Here is a 27580-nt window from a genome sequence, read left to right as displayed (position 1 = left end):
CTCTGGAAGCAATAGGGGTGTACTTAGATTTTCCTTACAACCTTTTCACATAGCTTCCTCTAACCTACACTAGAGGTTAGATTTAAATAATTTCAGAATGTGATAAAGATCAGACCATTTGTATAACATTCTGATAGGTAAAACCCATGAACTGGAGAAGGGTGTACTTTCTTACTCCATAATATTTCAGTAGTACACAATGAGCTGTTTGAACAGCAGAGAGAGCTATTTATTTGGTTAATAAAACAAGTTTTAACAAAGCCAAAGACTGAAAGTATTACAATATATTTAAGAAGAGCATACAATTCATTGCCTGCATTGTTAATCTGAAACGATAGAGGCATGATGTGGTTGAGTAAAACCAATGAAATCACACAGGAGGCAAATCTCAGAAGATCATTTATTTACTATACAAATCCCCAACGCCAATATAAAAAAACAATAAAGGGCTATTTGGCCATGCCCGACAGCCAGCTGAGCTTGAACAGAGACGGCGATGTTGTGTCCTCATCCTGATGAGCGAGCTGTCTGAAGAGACTGCCCGGCTGGAAGCTGTCATCACTTCCTGCTGTGGAGGACTGAGGAGCCTGGTGGAGGAAGAAGAGAAGCATCATCATCTTTGTTGGCGAGTGTCACTTAAGCTTGTTTAGTGTTAGAGACACATTCAATACAATCCAGAACAATTCAGGGAGTTAGTGCTTTTACACGAATGTAAGTCCATTCCTTCACCTTCCACCTGTCATGTTTGCTATAAAACCTTCTGTTCAGAAAGCTTTACAGCAACAACCAAACGAGTCAGAACAAGGTGACACTTTCAATGCTTCAAAGAGTAGAACCAGGTAACATAAGTCAGAAACCTGTTTATGCAGATGAGCCAAAACAATATAACCACTCACATTGGTTCAGGATTTAAGTCCTGGTTGTATAAAACTGAACTGAGAAGTGGATCCCTGTTTTCTTGGTAGGGCATGAAGGTTTAATAGCTAAAAGGCAGGTGGTCAGAATATTTTGGCCGATCAAAAAAAATGAGCAATGAGTCAGATGTTACTGATGATTCCTGACTTGAACTGTTACAATGTTTGTATCCGGTGGTTCAATCATACAGGTTGCACCGTCTCTGTTGGTCTGTGAAACTATTCTGTTGAGTTTGATCAGAAGTTATTCTAGGAGCCAAAGCAGAGAATTTGACATTATGGATTCCAAGGCCATTCTACTGTTTCCAGCATGAGCCAAGATAAAAAATAGGAAGAATTATTGAAGTGCACACACACTGCCATGGCACTAAATAAACCAAAACACACCCAGGCAGAAAGCCACTGTGATGAACTTGCCTGAAGAAGTCACTCTCAGAATCTCTGGAAAGAGAGACAGTGTGACAAACATCGCTTTACCCAAGTGGAACAAAAAACAACAATAACTCTGTGGCCGTCAGCAAATAAAAGTGTTCTCTCTCAAAACACACCCAGACCCAGAGCAGCCCAGGTCCCTGCAGCTACAGAACTTACCAGGTTCTGAGAAACGTCCGGCCCCCTGGAGGAGGACTTGGATTTCCGCGTGTTTGACATGCTGAGAGGCAATATTCCGAACCTGCAAAATAAAAAACAGTCAGGGCAGGTGTTTAAGTCCAACAGTACCTACTGATCAGACACACCATTCTCTGCTAAATATCAAAGAAACAGACAAGAACCAAGAAGCAGTTATCATGTAATATCCGAGTGGAGTGAATTTCGGCTCTGATTGTTGATAAACAGGTCAAATACAGAAAAATCTGAACTTGTCATGAAATCTATCAAAACTACAACACAAAGCCTATTTTAAGTCCATTAACAGGTTGCTATTTGATGCCCTTTTTTAGTAATTAAAGTTTAATTAAATTCAGACAAAGGTTAGAGAGGTTAAAATTTCACTTTTCCACACCCTATTCTAGATCAGCTTTGATACAATTCTAGACATTCGAGTATGAAACATTTGGCTGTTTAGGATCCTGAAACAACACAGTTCTGTAAATGGCATCTGATCGGCAGTTTGGTGAAGGGTTATTTCCAAGGCATCTGACATCCAGACATCTGTTTTAGTTTAAAATATATTGCCGAATCTGAACCGAATCATCCAAGAATAAATGAATTAAATAATTTGCTGTTTGTGATCAGTGATGCCTTAATTTCACAGCAAACAGAAACAGGAATTTCAAAAGGTCAAAAACCCTGAGTCAAGTTTTAAATCCAGAACTAAAATGCCTCATTATGTGATCTGAAATGAGTATATCTGTTAGTTAAAAACCAAAACCAAACTGAGTGGGAAAAACACTCGAGTTGTAATGCAGCAAACCACTACTAAAGGTTATCAGTCACTGTAGAAAGCTGAAGTTATAGACATGTTGATTTTTTTAAACATAACAGAATAAGAAATATAGGCTGGAAACTCAAACTTTTTCTATACACAGTTTTTTCTCTTTTCCTCCTTATCCTGACTTGAAATGATCAAATAGATTTCCATACTTCTGACAGTGCAGGAATCCTGGGTTAGCAACATGTGCTTTGACGCATAAATGGGAATAATTTCTTTAGCGTCTGCTGAATTTAAACTACAGCACATATTTTGTGCTTTTATTGCAACAGTTTTTGAAAAACAAACATTGAAATCGGACACAATCAGAAATGGCAGGTCAAACCGTAAAGAAACCCAGAAATCTGGATCAGCCAATAAAAGCCTGAGTAGTCCATGTCTAACTTGGGAGAGAGATTAAAACACCTAACCTATTGTTTACTCATGTAAGCTCTGACCTGATCTGACTGCTGGCCAGTGGCAGAATGTTGTAAGGTTCCTGAGAGTTCACAGTGCTGCTTCGTGGGGCAAACTGCTTCTCAGAACCAGTCAGGAGCCCAAGCAGCACCTGAAATGCAGCATCACAAGAACGGTTACATCAGAACATCAGGCATTTCTTATGATTGCTGAAGACACAAATATAAGAACTCCTGTGGTTTTATGTCAGCATCAGATTGTTTCATGTTTGTGTTGTGATGTGCGTGTGGCTGCAGAATACCGAGGTCCTCTGGGACAGCCGGTTGAGATTGGCATTCAGTGGAGGTGTAAAAACATCCAGGTCAAAGGGGTCAATGAAGCTTTCCAGCCAATCACAGATCTTGTGGAATCTAGAAAATAAACAGCACAGTGTTTCAAAAGTTACCAAAACTCCAGAAATACCTACATCAAAGGGAGCCATACTGCGACCTACTGAATCCTGGACCTAGGCTTTTTCTTATCCATGGTTGTATTGAGTTACATCCTCAGCTAATTTCCACTAAAAGTCCCAGGATTTAAATACTTGGGATTTTTTTTTGCATCCGGATAAACGGAATCCAAGGTAATTTGTGTGTCTTCAGTTTATTTCAATTAGCCTAATAACGTATTAGGAAGTTGAGAAAGAAACTGCAGTACTCCTCCCGTCCAGTGGTGGTAGTAAAAAGAAACCAAAGTCCAAACATGCAAAGCACAACCGAGAAGACAAGATGGAAAACATACAACTGCCTTTTTTGTTTGTGCTGATGTCCTGCCAGCTGCAGGGGCTTCCTACCTTGGGTCTTGCTGGGATCTAGAGGTCTTGCCCTCCTCCAGTCTGCTGCTCAGTGTGGTGTGGAGGTATCGAAGGTCGAATAACAACTGCAAGGCTCGGTTCTGAGTTATGGGGAGGACACCCTCCTAAGTTAATGGGAGAAGAGAGAAATTCAAAGAAATGATCAAAGTTCTATCCTTTGCATCACCTCTCGTGCCGTTCCACTTTCCATGTCTTCTCAGCATTGCTACCACTACTGCAAGGTACCTTCTTATAGCCTCTTACCAAAGTATTCATTCACATCACAGCCACAAACGTTAATGTATTTTATTGGGTTTTCATATGACAGACCAACACAAAGTAGTGCATACTTGTAAGTTGGAAGGTGAATGATGGTTTTGAAACTTTATAAAAGGAAAGGATGAAACATGTGGCATACATTTGTATTCAATCCCCTTTATACTAATACGTCTAAATAAAATTCTAGTACAACCAATAGCTTCAGAAGTTGCCTAATCAGTAAACAGAATCCAGCTGTGTGTCTTTTATCATTAAACGATAATTGATTGTCTCCTTTAATCTAAAAACCACGAGTCATTTCCCTTTGTCTCCACAACTATGCACTACTTTGGGTTGGTCTATCAAATAAAACCCATTAAAAATACTTGAGTTTGTGGTTGTAATGTTAAAAAATCTTAAATGTTCAGGAGGTAGAAATTTCCTCCAATATCCACACAATAACAAATTCTGACCTCTTCTGTCTTTTGGGACCAGGACGATGCGTGGCAGACAGTTTACAATCTAAACATTTAAATAAATGTTTTCTGCACTAGAGGCCTTTATTTTTCATTTTGTGACAGTAGGCAGACAAGAAAGAGGGGCAGAGAGAGATGGAGACATTTAGTATAAAACCAACTTTGAGCTTCCAAACATTTCTAACAAATTGTGCATCACTCACTCTGTCCTGTGATTGCTCTGTGAGGAGGTCATAGTGATGCAGAGCTTGAACAAGACAGGCCTGAAGCAGCTCCTGCAGGGTCGGCCGGGGAAGGGCATGTCCCCCCACTCTGTTGACCTCCACGCAAAGCTGGAACAGCAAAGACTGCACAAACCAAGATGGCTGCACAAGAAACAAGAGTCAGAGGGTTTCAGATGAAACATGAGTAATCAGAAACCCTACTTCATGCTGGTGTTGGACCTCTGACCTGAACTGGAAGACTGATTTTAGATGTGACGCTGTTCCCTGCTTCAGACTCTTCTTGGATCTCCAGATCTTCCCAACTTGTTGTAGTCGTCAGAATTGCACCAGCAGACTCTGTCAGCAAAGCTGCACCAAATGTTTCCACCAGCCCCTCTCAAAGCACAGCTTTAGTGAGCAACACATTAGGATGTTATTAAAGCTGCAGTGCTAGCAAACAATCAACGGTTCATTCCAGGTATGACTGAATAAGAGGATCTATTAGACTGTGGACTACATTTCCGACAGGTTCTGACTTTGGCAAGGGCGGAGCTCCAGATGCGGTAAGCTTCTATGCTGCAGCCAAGAAGCTCCTCCTTCAGCCCCGCCCACTTGGCTTGCACTGGGCTGACCTCTGTGGCAGCTTTGGATTTGCCCAGTTTCTTGCCCTGTCTTGGGGTCCCCTTTGCTGGGGCTTCCACTGTGCTCTGTTTTCCCAGGATGCAGTGCTTCAGGCTGGGACATAGTTCACCCACAGACTGGCACAACCTGGCCATGAAAAGGACAGAGCTGAGACAGGCTGGAACAGAGTCCAGTTCAGAGCGGATGGAGGAAAGAATATGGCGAACACAGGTCACACAGCCTTCACGGAGAGCTTCCTCCACTGCCGAGGAGTCCGTGTAGCGGTTAAACAAAGAGGAGTCAGGAGGTCGTGAAGAAGACACTGTGGCTGAGATGGAGTTGGATCCTGCCAAGCACAGAATGAGAGATGGATTTCACCAGTGTACTCGCTTTAAGCAAACTATGCTGATTTAACTGGATGCTTTTGATAGTTTAGAGCTGCTTTTCTCTGTATTTTCAGAGTACATAGATACGCTCTCGCTAGATGATATTGTCCCACTCAAATATTGCGACCAAGCAGTCCTATTGTAATATTAAGATAATTATTGTGATTTCATATATTGTGCAGATCTAATCCCAGGAGTAAAATAATCACAATTTGATACCCCTTGAATTAAGCAACATAATTCAGGAATACCTGTTTCTTGGGAAGGAAGATAGTGCTGGAGGTCATCAAGCCTGGCTTTAAGCTTTGCATCCAAAGAGGAGCAGAAGTTCTGAACACAAGGTGTCAGTGCCTGTGTCTTCATAGCCAGGCCACTTCTCTGCTGCTGCTTCTGGCACCGCTGGGGCACACTGACCCAGGCTGCATCACTCAGCAGGTCCCCTGGAGTCTCTGACCACAGAAAGGAGGCCACATCCACCTCATACTGAGCACCAGAAATGGAGACAGGGTTGCTACCTGTGGAGGACTGGATGGTTTGGCCCTCTTGGTCCCTCACAGCTGAGGTGAGGAGCTGCACCGAGATTGTTGCAATGGCTTCTGTTTCCTCTTTGGTGATGGTCTTAGGAAATGGAAAGAAATGTAACATTTGACATTACATCAACAGGCCAATTCAGTGCATTAGACACAAATCACACATTCCAAATAATAAGAAATAAATGCCTCAATGTTCTTGAAATTAGAGGAGAACACACTTGCAGGCGCTGAAGAAAGAGCTGTTGCAAGAAGTCCTCCCACACAGCCAGGGGGCGCCCTAGGAGCTGCTGACATACGTTACCCCAGTGCTGACTGATGGAGTCTGTGGATAAAAGATCCCAGACAGAATCTCGAATGGCCCCCAAACCCTTAAGACTCTTCACATAGACCAAAAGTGTCCCAACACCATGACAAATGTCCTGTTTGCAGCTGAGAACAGAAAAGTTGTTGGAAAAGCAGCAATTAATTAATCTCAGATGAAGCATTAAGGAGAAAGTTTTTAAATAAAAGCATCACAAAGACACTGTCTTTAATGACAACTCTATTATTAACAAGGTATAGGTCCTTACAAACCTTATTCACACCCCTAAACTTTTTAACAATTTTTACAAACTTCAATTTCTTTTATTGGACTTTTAAGCCTCAGACAAACACAAAGTAGCACCGAACTGTGAATAAAAGAGAAATTATATGTTGCTTTTAACCATTTTAACAAATAAAACTCTGAAAAGAAAGGTTCTCCTTGAGGGGCAGCACAGATCCAGAATTCAGGTGGGAGAATGCATTTATAGGACATCTATCAGTCACATATTCCACCTCCCTGGAATTTATGGAAGATTAAGAGGAAAGCCATTGTTAACAGTGATTCATAAGTCCCTCGCAGTTTGCCACAAGCCATGTCGGGGGCACTGCAAACATGGAGGAAGATGCTCTGCTCACATCACTCTGAAACACGATGGTAGCAGCATCATGCTGACGGGATGCCTCAACAGGGACAAGGAAGATGGAGTTAAATCCAAGACAATCCTGGAAGAAAACCTGTTAGAGGCTGCAGAAGGCTTGGGACTGTGGTGGAGGTCCACCTTCCAGCAGGACAACCACCCTAAACATACAGCCAGAGATACAATGATATAGCTTAGTGTGGAGGTTCCTCCAGCTATTTCTCAGTGTTATTCATTTATCTACACTACTGGTCAAATATTTTAGAAACATTTCTCACTTTAATGGGTCTCTTTACTTTCATGACTGTATACATTGCAGATTCTCACCAAAGGCAACAAAACTGGGACTGAAAACACAGGGAATTATATAGTTAACAAGAAATGTGAAATAACTCTAGACATTTTTATATTTTAGATTCTTCATAATAGCCACCCTTTGCTCTGATGACTGCGTTGCTCTCTTGGCGTTCTCTCCATGAGCTTCATGAGGAGGTCACCTGAAATGGTTTTTCAAAGAGCCTTGAAAGAACTTCCCAGACGTTCATTGAGAGACGACCAAAGGTTAATATTTCAGTCATCACAGCAAACGGCAGCTACTGTAAGGAATCTAAAATAAAAACACATTTAATGTTCTCTTGGGATTTTTTGTTTGCTACATAATTCCATATGTGTTCATTTACAGTTTTGATGACTTCAGTGAGAATCTACATATGTAGGAAGCAACTCTGATTGACAATCAATTTCACATGCTGTTGTGAAAATGGAATAGACAACAGGAGGAAATCTTTGGCGATTAGCAAGACACACTCAATAAAGGAGTGGTTCTGCAGGTGGGGACCACAGACCACTTCTCAGTACCTATGCTTTCTGGCTGATGTTTTGGTCACTTTTGAATGTTGGTGGTGCTTTCACACTCGTGGTAGCATGAGACACAAGTGGCTCAGGTAGTGCAGCTCATCCAAGATGGCACATCAATGCGAGCTGTGGCAAGAAGGTTTGCTGTGTCTGTCAGCGTAGTGTCCAGAGCCTAGAGGCGCTACCAGGAGACAGGCTAGTACACCAGGAGATGTGGAGGAGGCCCTAGGAGGGCAACAACCCAGCAGCAGGACCGCTACCTCCGCCTTTGTGCAAGGAGGAACAGGAGGAGCACTGCCAGAGCCCTGCAAAATGACCTCCAGCAGGCTACAAATGTGCATGTGTCTTCACAAACGGTTAGAAAACGACTGCATGAGGATGGTATGAGGGCCCGACGTCCACAAATGGGGGTTGTGCTCACAGCCCAACACCGTGCAGGACGCTTGGCATTTGCCAGAGAACACCAAGATTTTGATAACTTTTAATCCCCCATGCCTTAACTGCATATTGACCAAATATGAAGGCGATAGTTCAAAATCCCTAGGAGGAGTTCGTTAAAGTTTGAGGTGAGTAAAAGATGAAAAACGGCCAAAAATTTGCCCAAAATGGCCAACTTCCTGTGCATTTTAGGGCATACCCCCAAGAGACTTTTTTCCTTGGTTTGAGGAGCTCCACCTGTGTGCCAAATTTCAGATCTCTACGACTTACGGTTCGGCCAATCTCACGTTTGGGGGCGTAGCTAAGAGGTTTGGCCACGCCCACCGAAGACGACATTAAGGAAGAAGAATTTCACGCCGGGGACAATTTTGGGTAAAATCGTGTGCATCTAGGGGCTTGGCCTTGCAGGCCTTGCTGCTCGGGCCTAAATAGTTAAAAGTTATTGATTAGGAACTATTAATTAAAATATAAAATAGGTATATACACCTTCTCCACATCGAGAGGAGCCAGTTGAGGTGGCTCGGGCATCTATACCGGATGCCTCCTGGACGCCTTCCTCGGGAGGTGTTCCAGGCACGTCCCACTGGGAGGAGGCCCAGGGGACGGCCCAGGACACGCTGGAGGGACTATGTCTCTCGGCTGGCCTGGGAACGCCTTGGGCTCCACCCGGAGGAGCTGGAGGAGGTGTCTGGGGAGAGGGACGTCTGGGCGTCTCTGCTGAGTCTGCTGCCCCCGCGACCCGGTCCCGGATAAGCGGAAGACGACAACTACGAGTACGAGTACACCTTCTCCAAAGATGGGACGCTGCGTCCGGAAGCCTTGCTAACTGGCAGAAAGATAATAGTTTTAAAGGGGACCTCTCAGTCCCTGCGTGCACAGTTGGTAAACAGATTAAAACAAAAAGATAAATTAAAACACAGCAAGAGCAGCCTTTAACTGACATAGCCATAATACTGAAATACTTAACTGAAAACTGAAAACAAGAATGGGGGGCAGAATGGGGGGCAGACCGCCACCCATCCCATTAGGCAGAACTGTGCTGAGAAGTAATCTGAGAATAAATAGATCTTGTAGTCAAGTGTTAGTGAGAAACAGGTGCTTTAAAAGTCATTCTATGGTATTATACTACCAGCGACACCATGATAAAATGCAAAAGATTAATTTTACAGGGAAATAATTCCATGTTTGACTCAGATTGTGTGCATTTTTTTTCTTCTTTGTGGGAAGTTAAATTTCAGCTCTGTGAAACCACCTTGACACAGGAAATGCAGCTGCCTGAAAACAAAGATAAAACATCTGCACACAACAGAAGCCTGTCTCTGCTGAGAGCTCAAGTGAAGATTGTAACTCTACCCTGCATGTGTCAAACTCAAGGTCCGTGTGCCCAAACCGGCCCCCAGAAGGTTATGTGATTCTCTAGAAGTAGAGCCTTTGATATGGTGATTGTGTGCTTGAATGTTATTTTGTCAATCAATAGGCAGTTTTGTCTACATTCTGCCACAATCTGCCTTTTGAAAATGTTTTGAATCTTGCTCTTTATGTATACAAAAAGAAAAATTGGCTAAAGTCTTGTTGAGCACTGCAGCTTCACTTGCGCTGAACTCGGAGGAATAATTTGATGGAGGCAGTGGTCCTCTTTAGTCCCTGTGGCATATTTATTCAGTCACATTAACAGTGAACATCTTCTTCTCTTAAATTACACATCAACAGAGAGAGAAAAAGAAACGTGACGACACGTGTCTCTGACCTCTTTAACTTACGCCTCACAATGGTGAAAGTTAGGTACTACACCTCACTTGGTAATAATACACCTCACACACCTTAGCATTAACATGAGTACACAAATTGAATCTCCTAACACCCCCACTTGTACTCAGGTTGCACAAATTTGAACAGAAATTACACTATAAACTACAGTACAGAAGTGGAACTCTTTCTTTCCTTTTAAACACCAAACATAACGTCTGCAAACTTTCTCAGTTTTAGCTTAGAAGCAGGTTTGGTCATGATATCAGCAACCATTTCATCAGTAGTGCAATATAGCAGACAGACTTTCCCTTCATTTACAATAGACCTTACAAAATGATACTTTATATCCACGTGTTTGCACCTCTGTCTGCTCACAGGGTTTTTGGCCAAAGCGATTGTTCCCTGATTATCTTCATACACTACTGTCTGTGTGTATTTGTTATCATCAATTCCTTCCAATAACTGTTTTAAATATATGCATTCTTGCATTGTAGAGGCTAGAGCCATATATTCTGCCTCACAAGTAGAAAGCGCTACTGTGGGCTGTTTCTTAGTTTTCCAAGAAACTAAAGAACAGTTCTTGCTTAGGCTTACACAGTAACCTGTAGTGCTGCGTCTGTCAGTTGTGTCACCTGCCCAGTCAGCATCACTATAGGCCACTAAACCTAACATCTCACGGGTTTTTCGGAAACACAGCTCCTTATTTGCAGTTCCTTTGAGGTACCTTAGTACATGCTTCACTGTAGCCCACTGCTCCTCTGTTGGTTCAGAAAAATATTGTGATAACTTGCTTACCACAAAACTTAAATCTGGACGTGTACACGTTGACAGATATATAAGGCTGCCTACAGCCTCTCTATACATCCTTACATCTTTCATCTTAATAGCATCTTCTGTGTAGCACAATTTCTGGTTACAGGGAGTTTCTCTGGGCTTACAGCTCTGCATGTTGAACCTTGTCAATATCTTGTTGATATATGTTTCTTGTGACATTTTCACACATCCATCAGAGTGAACAAAATCAATACCAAGGAAATGCTTGAGCATGCCTAAATCCTTCATCTTAAATCTGACTGAAAGCATCTCCTTCACTTCATTCATAACTTCTTCATTGCTTGATGCTATTATCAAGTCATCAACCCAGATAATCATGATAGTTTTATGATGTCCTGTCTCCTTTGTATAAACACAGTGATCTGCCTGATTTTGCATGAAACCATTTTCAGTTAGATAATCATGCAGAACTCTATTCCAGTTTCGGCCAGATTGTTTCAGCCCGTACAGAGATTTTTGAAGTTTACATACCAAATCTTCCCCTTCTTCATAACCTTCTGGTTGATCAGTGTAGATTTCATAATCGATGGGGGCGTGTAAGTAAGCTGTTTTCAGATCCTCCTGTGCTGTTTTTTGCAGCAGTACTCTTATGCTTGTCAAGTTGGCTGTTGGAGAGAAAGTTTCACCATAATCTGTCCCCACCTTCTGACTGTAACCCTGAGCTACAAATCTTGCTTTATACTTATCATTTCCTTCAATGTCACTCTTAACAGAATAAACCCACTTAAACCCACTGTTGCTGCTGGATTTTGACTACTGTTTTCTTGCCCTTTGGCAGAGTAGTTAGGGTAAAAGTGTTATTCTCTTGTAAAGATTGGATTTCTTCATCCATGGCTTTGATCCACTGCTTTGAGTTAACTGACTCCATAGCTTCTTTAAATGTGTGTGGAACACCACATACAGCTCTGTAACAGTAATCTATGCTAGTGTGTATCTCATCACTCTCACTGTTACATGTTACAAAGTCTTTTAGGTGACCAGGTTTTCTTCTTTCCCTGGTAGGATACCTTCCGCTGTCAGATTCATCACTGGTTACACCTGATTCTTTGTGATTGGGCCCATCAGATGTGGCACTCTGTGAGTTTTTGTCCCTCACTACTGGCTCTTGAACCTCCTTATTTTTCATGTCTATTTCCTTTGTGGTTCTGTCAGCCATATGTTGTCTTACTCTGTCGTAATAATTATTTGGTTCTACCTCATCAATTTGTGTTTGCCTTTCCATATTTGTTTTGCTTATAAATTTAGTAAGTCTGTGCTTCTGGACCTTCTCAGTGTCGGGATGATAGACCAAGTAGGCAGGGCTGTTCTTATCATAGCCCACAAACAGTCCTTGATCCCATTTTGAATCAAACTTTCCCTTATTCTGTTTGTATGTGTAACATACAGATCCAAACTTCTGCATTTTTGATAAATCTGGCATTTTACCTGTTAGCATTTGGTAAGGTGTCTTCCCTGTCCTTTTACTGAAGCATCGGTTTCGTACTATGGCTGCTGTTTGAACAGCGTAGTTCCATAGACATTTAGGTAGCTGACTTACAATCAGCATGCATCTACCCATCTCAAAGAGAGTACGCCAGCCCCTTTCAGCAGTGCCATTTTGGTGAGGTGAGTATGGCACTGACGTTTCATGCTTAATACCCTTTTCTCTTAACAAGGTTTGAAAATTTCTACATGTAAACTCTGTGCCATTGTCAGACCAGATACACTTTACCGTCCCATAAGGGGCAACATCAGCTAGAAATTTTTCTGTTGCCTGCAATGTATCATTTTTTGTCTTTAAAAAATACACAAATACTGCATTTGAATAATCGTCAGTGAATGACTGTACATATTTGTATCCATCAATAGACTCTGTAGCTATTGGACCTGTTAAGTCTGTGTGCACCATCTGTAAGGGAGCCTTTGCTCTTGTATCAGGGTTTTTATTTCGGGTTTGTGCAAACTTTCCCTGAATACACACCTCGCACTTTTGTTCTGGTGTATCTGTTTTACCTTTAACCTGCATACCATTAACCACACTCTGCAAACTTAGAATGTTGTCATAGTTGCAGTGGCCTAATATCTCGTGCCATGTCTGTATATCGTGGCAGGTGTTACACTTATCAATGCCATCAGCTTCAGTTGGTAAATAATACAACTTACCATGTACACTAATGTTAAACTTAGTACCGTCTTTGTGGGTTAGCGTGACCTGTCCTTGTTTAAAGGTGACTGTTGCTCCTAATGCTGTGGCTGACTTTACCGAGAAAATGTCCTGGGGGTATGACGGAATAAACAGCGCGCCTCTCAGCATTGCTCTGTGTCGCTGTCCTACACTGTCAATCAGGAAGACCTCAGCATCTCCCCGCCGCTGAGCGACGCCTTTGCAGAGGGTTCCGTCGTCTAACTCCACGCAGTGCGTTTCAGGTTTGAAGGTGTGATCGAAGCTCTTAAATTTGCCTATGTCATTAATGATGTGTGAGGTAGCTCCCGTGTCGATCATCAGACCTTTCTCGTTGATGCTGGATTTTGACTACTGCATCCTTGATCCTGAAGGTATAATCCGCCGCTGCCTCCAGATCCGATGCCGCTCTCATCTGCGACTTTCCGTGCTTCATCTTGTTTGTCTTTGTGTCTACAGGTGGTATCATTGTGCGTGTTGCTCTTGCAATGACGGCACCACATCTTTCGTCTGCATGCTTTTGCTCGGTGCCCTTTTGTTCCACACTTAAAGCACACAATGTCGGCATTACTATTTTCTCTGCTCTGTGTACTTAACCTGGTGTCCTTTCGCCCGACTCTTGCCACAGTCTTCATTATATTGTCAGTGGATTCAGTCGTGGTTAGCTTTTCAGTGTCTTCAAAACTACGCAGCTCCGTTTTAAACTCAAGAAACGTTATATTGTCCTTGTTGTGTGTCACATGTATTGCAAAAGGTTTAAAACTTTCAGGCAGTCCTTTTAAAACCATAGCAATCAATAAGCCATCGCTTAATGTCTCACCCGCGTAGAGCCGTAATGGCGGCCTCTGCCCTGATGATGTAGTCAGTAACCGTTTCGTTGTTCCGCTTTTGAAGAGATGTCAGCGTGGTGTACAGGTGGATAATGCGGGGCTTACCCTTTCCGGCGTAGTCGTCCCTCAATATTTTAAGTGCCTTTCTTCCATTATCGGGTGCATCTCTCATAATTAACGAGAGGCTTTTATCATCCAAACGTTGAATCAGCTCGGCATATGCATCAGCATTTTTGTTACCATCTGCCGCTACTTCGGCTTCACCGTTGGGTTCCCTCGGTATTCTTCAATCCTAATAAGTGCAAGTGTCCGAGGACTTTAGTTTCCCAAAGTTCATACTTGCTCTAATCTCCGTCAAATATAAGTCGAGGTGACCTGCTTGTCCCTCGCTGATCCATGATGCTATCCTGCCGTTAGCACGCTATCCGTCGCGACTTTCTATCGGTGATAAATCATCAGAACAAAAATTCTCCTCGAGTTGCTCCTGGGCCCATAACCTGTTGAGCACTGCAGCTTCATTTGCGCTGAACTCGGAGGAATAATTTGATGGAGGCAGTGGTCCTCTTTAGCCCCTGTGGCATATTTATTCAGTCACATTAACAGTGAACATCTTCTTCTCTTAAATTACACCTCAACAGAGAGCGAAAAAGAAACGTGACGACACATGTGTCTCTGACCTCTTTAACTTACGCCTCACAATGGTGAAAGTTAGGTACTACACCTCACTTGGTAATAATACACCTCACACACCTTAGCATTAACATGAGTACACAAATTGAATATCCTAACAAGTCTGCATACACAAAATTAACCTGGATTGAAGCTCTCATGGTGTGTTCACACCGAAAGCGGATTCTGCTAATTTTTCACGTCATTTGGGTGCTGTTGCTCGCTGGACATTTCGCATGCAATCCGCGTGGCCAAATGTCAACAAATGGCAACGCTTCGCCGCGTCATCAAATAGGAGGAGTTTCTATCTGCTGCTTGCTGGTTTCAACTGAACATGGCGGACATGGATTTCACAGATAATCACAGTGTTTTACCTGTGGAGAGGCGAAAAACGCCGCCGACGTCAACGTCCCTGGGTTCGCCAGATTCTTCAGGGACGGGAACAGTTCGGAGAGTACTGCCACCTACTCCAGGAGCTGCGTCTGGATGACGGTCGATTTCAGCGGTACTTCCGTCTATCCAAGACCCAGTTCGAAGACCTGCAGTCTTGTGTTGGGAGACAAATCGGCCTCCGGGACACCAACTACCGGCGCTGTATCCCCGCTGCTGAACGCCTGTCCATCTGTCTTTGGTGAGTAAATAAATCTCAGCTAGTTAGTTGAGTCATACAACTCTGGCTTGCCACACACCGCCACTATGACATGGTCTTCCATCTTCACTGACAACCGCTTCTTCTCCGCTGCGGTCCTTCACCTACGTCACAGCCACATCCAGTCCCTGACTGGTTGACGCAATGCGCACCGCGTCCTTCGTCTCCTTTCGCACCGCGTCTTTCGTCTCCTTCGCACCGCTCCGCTCCTGAACGCGCCTCTACATAGGGTCAACATAAATCGGCCGCTCCTATCGCAGAATCCGCGTTCGGTGCAAACGCACCATAAGAAGCACTAACTAGGTTTATTAGTGTGAATGCAGTAGGCATTCACACTAATAAACCTTGTTAACTACTTCTGCATACTTTCATCTAGAAACACCATTCAACTTTTAAAATGCTTTCACAACCTTCTGTTATTACTGTTTAATTCAGCTTTTTGATATATTTTACAGTTTTTCTACAATTTTGATTCAAACTTTATAACAATTTTTTTCAGATTTTAAGTTTTATAGAAAATAGTTGCTAATCAAATGTGTGAGCATTTACACAGCAATGACCTGTTTGAAGAGTTTCAGTCAGGTTTCAGAGCTCATCATAGCACTGAAACAGCTCTGCTGAAAGTCACTAATGATATTCTTATGGTCTCAGATAATGGACTTGTGTCTGTTCTGGTTCTGTTAGATCTCAGTGCTGCATTTGATACAGTTGACCATAATATTCTCTTAAAAAGGCTGGAATATGCTGTAGGGATCAGGGGAACAGCGCTAGGCTGGTTTAAGTCTTATCTGTCTGACAGATTCCAGTTTGTTCATGTAAATGATAAATCATCTTTAAACTCCAGGGTTGATTGTGGAGTACCACAGGGTTCAGTACTTGGGCCAATTCTCTTTACTATATATATGCTTCCAATAGGTCAAATTATCAGGCAGCATGGGATACATTTTCACTGTTACGCTGATGATACTCAGTTTTACTTATCTATAAATCCTGATGAGCCCAACCAGTTAGATAGACTACAAGCATGTCTTGAAGATATAAAAACTTGGATGACTTTAAATTTTTTGCTTCTAAATTCAGACAAGACAGAAGTTGTCGTCTTTGGACTGGAGTCTTTAAAAAAGAAACTGCTTAGTCAATCACTTAACCTGGATGGCATTAAATTGAACTCCGATAATAAAGTAAAAAACCTTGGTGTTATTTTTGACCAGGACATGTCATTTAAATCCTATATTAAACAGGTTTCTAGGATTTCCTTCTTTCACCTCCGGAACATTGCAGATCCTTTAGTTATCAGGCTACTCTCCTGTGGAACCAGCTCCCAGCTTTAGTCCGTGAGGCAGACACCCTGTCTACCTTTAAGGCTAGGCTTAAAACTTTCCTTTTTGATAAAGCTTATAATTAGCTTAGTTTATCAGAGAGGGAGGAAGGCTCCCTCCCTGTTGGTTGGAGTAAAGGGGAGTCAGGTTTAGCCTAAACCGGCTCAGTTATGGTTGAGGTGCAAACACACCCTCCATTTCTGCTGCCCGTATGACCCCTTCTCTTTTCCAGTGGTTATAATCAGTCTGACAGAGAGAGGTATCCCGATCCTTGTGGTTTTTAGTATAACAATGACCATCAGTGGGACCCTTTGTGGGGTTCCTTGAGACGACATTGTTGTAAATAAGTGCCGTTTAACTAAATAATCTGAACTGAAACTATCTGTGTAGTTATGCTGCTATAGGCTTAGGCTGCTGGAGGATATAACGACCACTTTCACCCTCTTTGTTATATTCTCACACTACTCTCCAAGTTTGCAATATTTGCTGTTATTTCAGTTTTTAACTTTATGTTCTCTCTTTTCTCTTTCTAGAAGCTACACCTGGTCTGACTCTGTGTCTACCTGTGACACCGTCCTGGAGGAGGACATTGTCGAAGCTTCTGCTGGCAACAACTTAATGCTCACCTTCTACCAATGATTCACTTGGCCCTGTCTTTCAGTGTTTAACCCTTTCTCTCTCCTAGACATAGCTCCTGACTGAGCTTTTACTGTAACTAATTATATGTACTCTCTTTCAGACTCTAACCTTGAAAACTGGCTCAGAGTTTATCTGTTCTTTCTTTCTAGGTGAAACGACTAAAGGAGCTACATCCATTAACATTTATTTTTCCTTCCCATAGAAAGTACTCCTAGATCAGTGCTTCTTTGTTCTCTTTGTGTCTCTGCTGTGTTCTCTCAAACCCCCAGTCGGTCGTTGCAGATGGCCGCTCACACTGAGTCTGGTTCTGCTGGAGGTTTCTTCCTGTTAAAAGGGAGTTTCTCCTCTCCACTGTCGCTACATGCATGCTCAGTATAAAGGGGTTGCTGCAAAGTCAACGCCAGTGACTGTCCACTGTCTCTACATGCTCATCCAGGAGGAGTGACTGCTACAAGTCTCTGACTTGATGCAATCTGCTGGATTTCCTTAGACAGAAAAACGTTTTATCCAATTTGAATAAATAACTAACTTTGACTGCACTGTTCAATGGTTAGGATTAATTGGAATGTATGTACCTGACTCTTGTGAAGTGCCTTGAGACAACATGTGTTGTGAATTGGCGCTATATAAATAAACTGAATTGAATCATCATACACCTGCTTCAACAAACCCACTGTCATCTGGACAAAGCCAGTAGCACTGTGAGGATCATGTTCTTTGATTTCTCCAGTGCATTTAATACAATCCAACCTGATTTGCTTTGTCAGAAACTCCAGAAGACTCAGGTGGAGGCCTCAACAATCTCCTGGATCAAAGACTACCTGACAAACACACCACAGTTTGTGAGACTGAAGGGTTGTGAGTCTAATCAGGTAGTCAGCAGCACAGGAGCACCACAGGGGACTGTACTCTCACCATTCCTTTTCACTCTGTACACCTCAGACTTCCAGTACAAGACAGACTCCTGTCATCTGCAGAAATACTCGGATGATTCTGCAGTCGTGGGGTGGATCAGAGATGGACAAGAAGCTGAGTACAGGAAGGTGGTGGACCGCTTTGTGGCATGGTGTGGAAACAATCATCTCATTTTGAACATGACTAAAACAAAGGAGATGATTGTAGATTTTAAGAGAAACAGGAATAAGTCAAAAACTATTTCTATCATAGGAGAAGAAGTGGAGGTGGTGGAGGAGTATAAATACCACGGTGTTCACCTGGACAACAGACTAGAGTGGAGATGCAACTGTGAAGCCATCTACAAGAAGGGACAGAGCAGACTGTACTTCTTGAGGAAGCTTAGGTCCTTTGGTGTTTGCAGCAAGATGCTGCATATCTTCTATAAGTCTGTTGTGGAGAGTGTGATCTCTTCTACCATCATCTGCTGGGGAAGCAGTATCAGAGCCGGGGACTTAAAAAAGCTCGACAAGCTGATAAAAAAGGCTGGTTCTGTTCTGGGGACTCCTCTGGAACCTCTGGAGATCATTGTGGAAAGACGGATTCTTCATAAAATGAAGAACATTATGGAGAACCCTGAGTATCCTCTTCATGAGACTGTTGTACAACAACAGAGTGTCTTCAGTCAGAGGCTTCTTCAGATCTGCTGTAAGACGGAGCGCTACAGGAGATCCTTCCTGCTCACAGCCATCAGCACCTACAACGGCTCTTTGAGGAAACCTTCATAATATGAGCTACAACAACATTTAATTTCCCTTTGGGATTAAAAAGTATTTTTGAATTGAATTGAATTGAATTAATGTAATCCAATGACGCAATATTCGTGTCACTAGTGTACACTCTAGGTTTGTGATTAAACTGACAAAGAACGAACAAACTCTCTTCACTCGCTCAATTTTCAATCTACCTATACAAATTATACATCAAAGCTCTTTCGCAATTAAGAAAATGTCACCCTCATTGACGTGGGACTAACAGTTTTCCGGCTACACGCCCCGAAGCAACGCAAAGTGAACACTGAATTGGAAACCTATAGGAATTTCAGAATAAATCTGAGCAAATAATCCTTAAACTCAGATGTTTTCGAATCACCACTTCTCGTAAACCGTTCGAGGTAGAGACATGAGCCTTGTGCAGATTTATCTTCAGACCTTGCTGGCACTCACAGTGAAGGAATTATTTTGATACCTTTTATCGTTTAGTCATAAAAAAGTTTTGTTTAGGAGTACCAAATATGTCCTTCCCAAAATTGCTTGAAATTGAAAAATTTCTAAATTATCGACTTTTCTACACTGTCACATCTCCTACACGGATTTATATAGACACATGAAAATCTCCACGATTGTTCACCGATCCCTGCTGATACCTACGGTCCAAAAATGTTTTGGACACCTTTTATTGTTTCCTCGTGAAGTAGGCTTGTTTGAGAGTGAAAAATTCACCTTCACTCAGGCTAAAAATGGTCAAAATGATCCACGTTTTCACAGGGTCACACCTCCCAGACAGATTTGTGTAGAAACCTGAGAAGCTCCATGATTGTTCAGCAAGGCCCGCTGTTTCATACGGTGCATAAACCAATAGCCCTTATAGTTTTCGAGTTATTAGACGTTGTTCGAGAGCATGTTCAGGCAGTTTTGTCTTTTTCTCAATTTTTCCGTTTCATTTCACTTAGTGTTTTGCCTTTAATATTATATTTTCAACATAAATGTGTTAACATTCTCGTTCCCCTGTCCGTTCTGAGAAAAACGGTCCAAGAATGACGTCGATAGCCCTTACGGTTTCCGAGTTATGGGCGGTAGTTCGGGAGCATGCGCCTCCATGTTAAAAGCCCAGGCCAGGGCGAGACGATAGTGAGGTGCTGCATTAGAAATGCTGCAGGTGTCAAGTTACACTGATGCTCTTTGCTGATAGGCTGATTCACTCCCCACTGTTCTATTTATAGCTCTGTGTATCTCCTGCTGTCTATGTCTGTATGTGACTCTGCCTTTCTTCTGCCTCTCTTGTCTCCATGTCTCCTACTCAGACACACACAAGAGCCCCGACACACACGCACACACACACATACACACACACACATCCATGGATTAATATCTTTTTGAGGACTTTGCATTGACTTTCATTTTCATTCATTACTATGGCCTAAACCTGACCCGACCCCTAACCTTTGATCATCTTCATAGAAGGGAACTACATAGCGGCCATTTTTTGTTTGAGTACTTAAACAGTATGTACTGCTGCTCTAACAGCTAGACAACAGTGATTAAATTTAAAAGGCAATTTCATAGACTTTTGCATATACGCTGTTAGCGCATCAGAACCTGGAACAAACTTCTATCAGAACCAGACACAAACTCCATCAGAACCTCGTCCAAAATCCATCAGAATCAGATGGAAACTCTATCAGAACCAGGAAATAACATCCATTAGAACCAGAAATAAATCTCTATCAGAACCTGGTACAAATCTTCATCAGAACCATGTACAAACCTCCATCTGAAGCAGGTCCACAGTCTATCAGAACCAGGTCAAACCTATCACAACCAGTAAGAAAACTCCACCAAAACCAGGTCCAAATCTCCTTCAGACTCAGGAGGACCCTTCTATCAGACCAGGTCCACCATTAATCAGAACCAGACCCAAACTCCATCAGAACCAAGAAGAATTCATCAGAACCAGTTAGGAACCCTCCATCAGAACCAGGTCCAAACTCCATCAGAACCAGACACAAATCTCCATCAGAACCAAGAAGAATTCCCCATCAGGACTAGTTAAGAACCCACTATTAGAACCAGGTCCAAACTCTATCAGAACCAGAAAGAAACCTCCATCAGAACCAGGTCCAACATCCATCCGAACCTGGAACGAATCTCCATAAGAACCAGACCCAAACTCCATCAGAACCAGGATGAATTCTCCATCAGGACCAGTTAGGAACCCACTATCAGAACCAGGTCCAAACTAAATCTGAACCAGAAAGAAACCTCTATCAGAACCAGGTCCAACATTCATCAGAACCAGACCCAAACTCCATCAGAACCAAGAGGAAATCTCCATCAGAACCAGTTAGGGAAACCAATTTTATCACACTTTTTTCAGATTTTCAGTTTTATTATGTAATCCAATGACGGAATTTACTTGTTGCTAGAGTGTACACTAGGTATTTGAATAACCTGAGAAAGTACGAACAAACTCCCCTCACTCGCTCAATTTTCACTCTACCTATACAAATTATATATCAAAACTTAGGATGCTCTTTCGCGATTAAGAAAATATCACCCTCATTGACGTGGGACTAACAGTTTTACAGCAACACGTCCCAAAGCTATTGAGGACCGATCCTGACAAAATTAAAAATAAAAGCAGAAATATATATACTTTGTTTTTCCTTTTCCTTTGAAATGCATTTAATCAAGAAATGTATATATTTTCTTTTTCCTTTTCCTTCCACATGCCTTTGTTCTTTTTACATTTCCTCGTCTCGTCTTTTTCCTTTACCGTATGCATTCTCCTTCATTATGCAAATAAGGAGGGCTGCCTTCTTCTCTCCAGCTCCTCTACTATTGGTCAATAAACAGGAAGGAGGAGGATCCATGTGCAGGCCGAGGGTGTGTCCCAATTCAGGGGCTGGATCCTTCCAAGTCCGTACTTGTGGGCCGATTACGTCACACGCGCCAAATGCGGCCGACAAATGTGTTGTTCTTTTAACCGATTTGAAGGATGGGTTGTGAGTATCCTTCGCGGTCCATCTTCTCCCATGATTCATTGCGGATCGAAGCGGTTTGGTAAAGCAGGGGCGGCCATGGTGGACCACAGTGGCAAAAGCTGTGAGTAAACTGTGAAAAATTAAACTTTCTGTGACACAAATGAACTTTTACAATGTTTTTAGTGCGGGAATATAACTGTGTAGACATGAAAAATCTCCTTGATTTATCAAGACTTTCGCTTAATTTCAAACGTGCTCCGATGTGTTCGGAGTTTTCTGATCCCGCCGTAGTAACTGCCGGCTTGCCTCGCCAGCAAGCTAGCCCTGGAGAGGTCTGACCGGACTTTTCAGCACTGAGCTCCCGCTGGCAGTCTTCACAGTGAACGTTAAACACAAGTGATTTCTAACAGTTTGTGTTAGTATTATTTTAATGTATTGTGTCAATGTAAGTCAATTTGACATTACTGGTGATATTAAAGTTGACCTGAATAAATGGACAATTTTATGTAATCCTACCATATCGCTGGAGAGTGTGATTGAGAGTAAATAAGCTTTTAAATATTCATTTTTGATGAAGAAATATGCTATATGTGTTTTTAAAAGTATATTTATAATTCAACTAACATTATAATTCGTGATTCCAGGTACAGCTGAAGAGAAATACACTTTCAAATGCACCAAGTCTCAGTAAAGAAGTGAAAAGTTTGAAAGAGCTTGTTTTAGGCATTTCCATAGAAATATTTTAATATGTTCTGCAAATTAAGACAAATATAAAATTAAAAAAGGCTTTTTTTTACACTGATATTAAGCAAGATGTTTTTATTTGTTGTTTTTATTGTTTAGGGACAAAGGAGCAGACGGGCCAGTTTATTAAGCTCAGGGGTGAGAATGACTACCTTTTTACTGGAGCTAAAAACTCAGCCACCGTGGCTTGTAGTCAGCTTCTGTCCAGTTTCAAAAACTCCTACCTTTCTAACTTTCATAAATATCCATCCAGTGATTAACATACTTCTTTTGGTTTTCCCTCTTTCCTTTTGCTTGTTTAGGACAATTCTGGAGAAGATGGGCCAACAGGTGTCTTAACGACCTCAAACAGGTGCTTCTAATTTAGAATAAGTGGTGTGGAGGTGGACTTTTTAGAGGCGGACTAACAGGTCTTTGAGGGCCAGAAATTCTGCTGATTGACAGGTGTTAAAATACTTATTTGCAGCAGTAACAGACAAATAAATTATTAAAAAATCATTGTTTTTTTTTTTTAAGATTATGTCTCTCACAGTGGACGTGCACCTAAGATGAAAGTTTCAGACCCCTCCATGATTTCTAAGTTGGAGAACTTGCAAAGTCGCAGGGTGTTCAAATACTTATTTTCATATATATACTGCTCAAAAAAATAAAGGGAACACACAAATAACACATCCTAGATCTGAATGAATGAAATATTCTCATTGAATACTTTGTTCTGTACAAAGTTGAAAATTCTGACAACAAAATCCCACAAAAATCATCAATGGAAATCAAATTTATTAATCAATGGAGGCCTGGATTTGGAGTCACACACAAAATTAAAGTGGAAAAACACACTACAGGCTGATCCAACTTTTATGTAATGTCCTTAAACCAGTCAAAATGAGGCACAGTATTGTGTGTGGCCTCCACGTGCCTGTACGACCTCCCTACAACGTCTGGTCATGCTCCTGATGAGACGGCAGATGGTCTCCTGGGGGATTTCTTCCCAGACCTGGACTAAAGCATCCGCCAACTCCTGGACAGTCTGTGGTGCAACGAGACGTTGGTGGATGGAGCGAGACATGATGTCCCAGATGTGCTCAATCGGATTCAGGTCTGGGGAACGGGCGGGCCAGTCCATAGCTTCAATGTCTTCATCTTGCAGGAACTGCTGACACACTCCAGCCACATGAGGTCTAGCATTGTCCTGCATTAGGAGGAACCCAGGGCCAACCGTACCAGCATATGGTCTCACAAGGGGTCTAAGGATCTCATCTCGATACCTAATGGCAGTCAGGCTACCTCTGGTGAGCACATGGAGGGCCGTGCGACCCTCCAAAGAAATGCCACCCCACACCATTACTGACCCACTGCCAAACCGGTCATGCTGAAGGATGTTGCAGGCAGCAGATCGCTCTCCACGGTGTCTCCAGACTCTGTCACGTCTGTCACATGTGCTCAGTGTGAATCTGCTTTCATCTGTGAAGACCACAGGGCGCCAGTGGCGAATTTGCCAATCCTGGTGTTCTCTGGCAAATGCCAAGCGCCCTGCACGGTGTTGGGCTGTGAGCACAGACCCCATTTGTGGACGTCAGGCCCTCATACCATCATCATGGAATCGGTTTCTAACCGTTTGTGCAGACACATGCACATTTGTGGCCTGCTGGAGGTCATTTTGCAGGGCTCTGGCAGTGCTCCTCCTGTTCCTCCTTGCACAAAGGCAAAGGTAGCGGTCCTGCTGCTGGGTTGTTGCCCTTCTACGGCCTCCTCCACAACTCCTGGTGTACTGGCCTGTCTCCTGGTAGCGTCTCCAGGCTCTGGACACTACACTGACAGACACAGCAAACCTTCTTGCCACAGCTCGCATTGATGTGCCATCCGGGATGAGCTGCACTACCTGAGCCACTTGTGTGGGTTGTAGAGTCCGTCTCATGCTACCGTGAGTGTGAAAGCACCACCAACATTCAAAAGTGACCAAAACATCAGCCAGAAAGCATAAGTACTGAGAAGTGGTCTGTGGTCCCCACCTGTAGAACCACTCCTGTATTGAGTGTGTCTTGCAAATCGCCAAAGATTTCCCCCTGTTGTCTATTCCATTTGCACAACAGCATGAGAAATTGATTGTTAATCAGTGTTGCTGCCTAAGTGGACAGTTTGATTTCACTGAAGTTTGATTTACTTGGAGTCATATTGTGCTCCCTTTATTTTTTATATATATATACAGGTCCTTCTCAAAATATTAGCATATTGTGATAAAGTTCATTATTTTCCATAATGTCATGATGAAAATTTAACATTCATATATTTTAGATTCATTGCACACTAACTGAAATATTTCAGGTCTTTTATTGTCTTAATACGGATGATTGTGGCATACAGCTCATGAAAACCCCAAATTCCTATCTCACAAAATTAGCATATTTCATCCAACTAATAAAAGAAAAGTGTTTTTAATACAAAAAACGTCAACCTTCAAATAATCATGTACAGTTATGCACTCAATACTTGGTCGGGAATCCTTTTGCAGAAATGACTGCTTCAATGCGGCGTGGCATGGAGGCAATCAGTCTGTGGCACTGCTGAGGTCTTATGGAGGCCCAGGATGCTTCGATAGCGGCCTTTAGCTCATCCAGAGTGTTGGGTCTTGAGTCTCTCAACGTTCTCTTCCCAATATCCCACAGATTCTGTATGGGGTTCAGGTCAGGAGAGTTGGCAGGCCAATTGAGCACAGTGATACCATGGTCAGTAAACCATTTACCAGTGGTTTTGGCACTGTGAGCAGGTGCCAGGTCGTGATGAAAAATGAAATCTTCATCTCCATAAAGCTTTTCAGCAGATGGAAGCATGAAGTGCTCCAAAATCTCCTGATAGCTAGCTGCATTGACCCTGCCCTTGATAAAACACAGTGGACCAACACCAGCAGCTGACACGGCACCCCAGACCATCACTGACTGTGGGTACTTGACACTGGACTTCTGGCATTTTGGCATTTCCTTTTCCCCAGTCTTCCTCCAGACTCTGGCACCTTGATTTCCGAATGAATGCAGAATTTGCTTTCATCCGAAAAAAGTACTTTGGACCACTGAGCAACAGTCCAGTGCTGCTTCTCTGTAGCCCAGGTCAGGCGCTTCTGCCGCTGTTTCTGGTTCAAAAGTGGCTTGACCTGGGGAATGCGGCACCTGTAGCCCATTTCCTGCACACGCCTTTGCACGGTGGCTCTGGATGTTTCTACTCCAGACTCAGTCCACTGCTTCCGCAGGTCCCCCAAGGTCTGGAATCGGACCTTCTCCACAATCTTCCTCAGGGTCCGGTCACCTCTTCTCGTTGTCCAGCGTTTTCTGCCACACTTTTTCCTTCGATTGGGGTTTTGAGTGATAAACCGGGCTGGGACTTTTAAAGGCCTCAGGAATCTTTTGCAGGTGTTTAGAGTTAACTCGTTGATTCAGATGATTAGGTTCATAGCTCGTTTAGAGACCCTTTTAATGATATGCTAATTTTGTGAGATAGGAATTTTGGGTTTTCATGAGCTGTATGCCAAAATCATCCGTATTAAGACAATAAAAGACCTGAAATATTTCAGTTAGTGTGCAATGAATCTAAAATATATGAATGTTAAATTTTCATCATGACATTATGGAAAATAATGAACTTTATCACAATATGCTAATATTTTGAGACTGACTAATATACAGAGGGGAACAAAGGGCAAGTAATCAAAAGAACTAAGAACAGGTGTGACACGGAGGCAGGGAGGCTGAAGAAACAGGTGAAACTAATACAGAGACTAAAGCATAAGGAAAAGAACTAATTAACATGACAGTAAGCAGAACCAAACAAAGCGCAGACCAAGATAAAACAAAAAAGCATAAGAAATCTAGAATAACCATGAACAGAGAAACTAGAGGAAACATAGAAACAATACCAGGCAAAACTATAAACAAGATAAATAATCACATGAAGCATAAGAAAACTAGAATAACCATGAACTAATGTCAGCAGAGAAACTAGAGGGAACAAAGGAACTACAATGACAACCTAAGAACAAAGAAAGTCCAAAAATGTCACACTCTGACAAAGTCAGTCAGTCAGTAATTTTCTACCGCTTATTCCATAGTGGGTCGCGGGGGAACTGGTGCCTATCTCCAGCAGTCTATGGGCGAGAGGCGGGGTACACCCTGGACAGGTCGCCGAAATCTGTTTTGTGTTACATAATATTAGAATTTGGTAATGATGATTTAATGATACCTAAAACATAAAGCATGATTCTTTTTTACCGTGACTGTATGCAATTATGAAATATTGTTTATAGTCTAGCAACAGTATGTCATGATAGTCCACATTTTTTCCATTTTACAACAAATGAGGTCAGTGTTGTCCAGGGATCATTCACTGCTAATGGTTTTCTACCTATGCCATGATCCATGTCCCACTACAATAATGCAACTGAGATGTGCAGAGAGCTGCCTGGAATGTTACATGTTGTTCTATTATACTTATGTGAGATAATTTATTTGTTTGTTTCTAGTTTTTTGCTATTTCAAAAAAGAAAAGATTGTTTCTTAACTACTCCAACTAATACTAGTACAATAGATGACTGGGTGTCATTTTTAAATAGCTAAAATCTTAGTAAAAGGTGAAAACTGTCATATGGTGTGATGGATTAGGACCAAAATGGAGATAAGAAGCTGGTAGGAGCATTTAAACATTAAAACAAACAGATAAGTTACAGTTCTTGGTACAAGGAGAACAGAACATAGAACCAAGAAGAGAGAAATGGAAGAAACCAGCTAGGAACAATGAAACCAAGTAGCAGAAAATAATAAAATACTGTGGAGGACTTAGGCCAGGTGAGTACAGGTGAGGGATGCAGAACAGCTGGGGGAGGATCTTAAGCAGGGAACTAAGGGACCGAGTCCAACACAGAGAGAACACACGGGAAGCAGGACTAAAACACAAACATCTAATAGCCCAAAGGGAAAAAGACCAATACTAACATAACAGTCTGAACTCAGAATGCACAGAGAACACAAGAAAAAAAAGCGGTACTCAAAATAAAGGAATG

The 27580-nt window shown here is 42.4% G+C and overlaps 1 protein-coding gene across 2 annotated transcripts; it reads right to left on the bottom strand.

The window, feature by feature from the left end:
* Window positions 1-386: 386 nt before the first annotated feature.
* LOC124864498 (conserved oligomeric Golgi complex subunit 1-like) lies at window positions 387-7085 on the bottom strand. 2 transcript variants are annotated; one of them, XM_047359300.1, is made up of 10 exons: window positions 6270-7083; window positions 5770-6136; window positions 5048-5478; window positions 4759-4905; window positions 4512-4673; window positions 3575-3699; window positions 3044-3152; window positions 2784-2893; window positions 1506-1587; window positions 387-587 (listed from the first exon to the last, which is right to left on the bottom strand). In XM_047359300.1, exons 1-10 carry the CDS (start codon window positions 6534-6536, stop codon window positions 450-452), a joined length of 1938 nt encoding a protein of 645 aa, XP_047215256.1. In that variant the 5' UTR covers window positions 6537-7083; the 3' UTR covers window positions 387-449. The 2 variants fall into 2 exon arrangements, with proteins under 2 accessions (XP_047215256.1, XP_047215258.1); XM_047359302.1 differs by lacking the exon at window positions 387-587 and adding an exon at window positions 948-1355 and having other exon boundaries at window positions 6270-7085.
* Window positions 7086-27580: the final 20495 nt, after the last annotated feature.

This window comes from Girardinichthys multiradiatus, chromosome Y (assembly GCF_021462225.1).
Source record: "Girardinichthys multiradiatus isolate DD_20200921_A chromosome Y, DD_fGirMul_XY1, whole genome shotgun sequence".
In the NCBI taxonomy this organism is placed as follows: domain Eukaryota; kingdom Metazoa; phylum Chordata; class Actinopteri; order Cyprinodontiformes; family Goodeidae; genus Girardinichthys; species Girardinichthys multiradiatus.
Note: the sequence above shows the minus strand (reverse complement) of the source record. Positions and strands in the feature narration are given on the sequence as shown.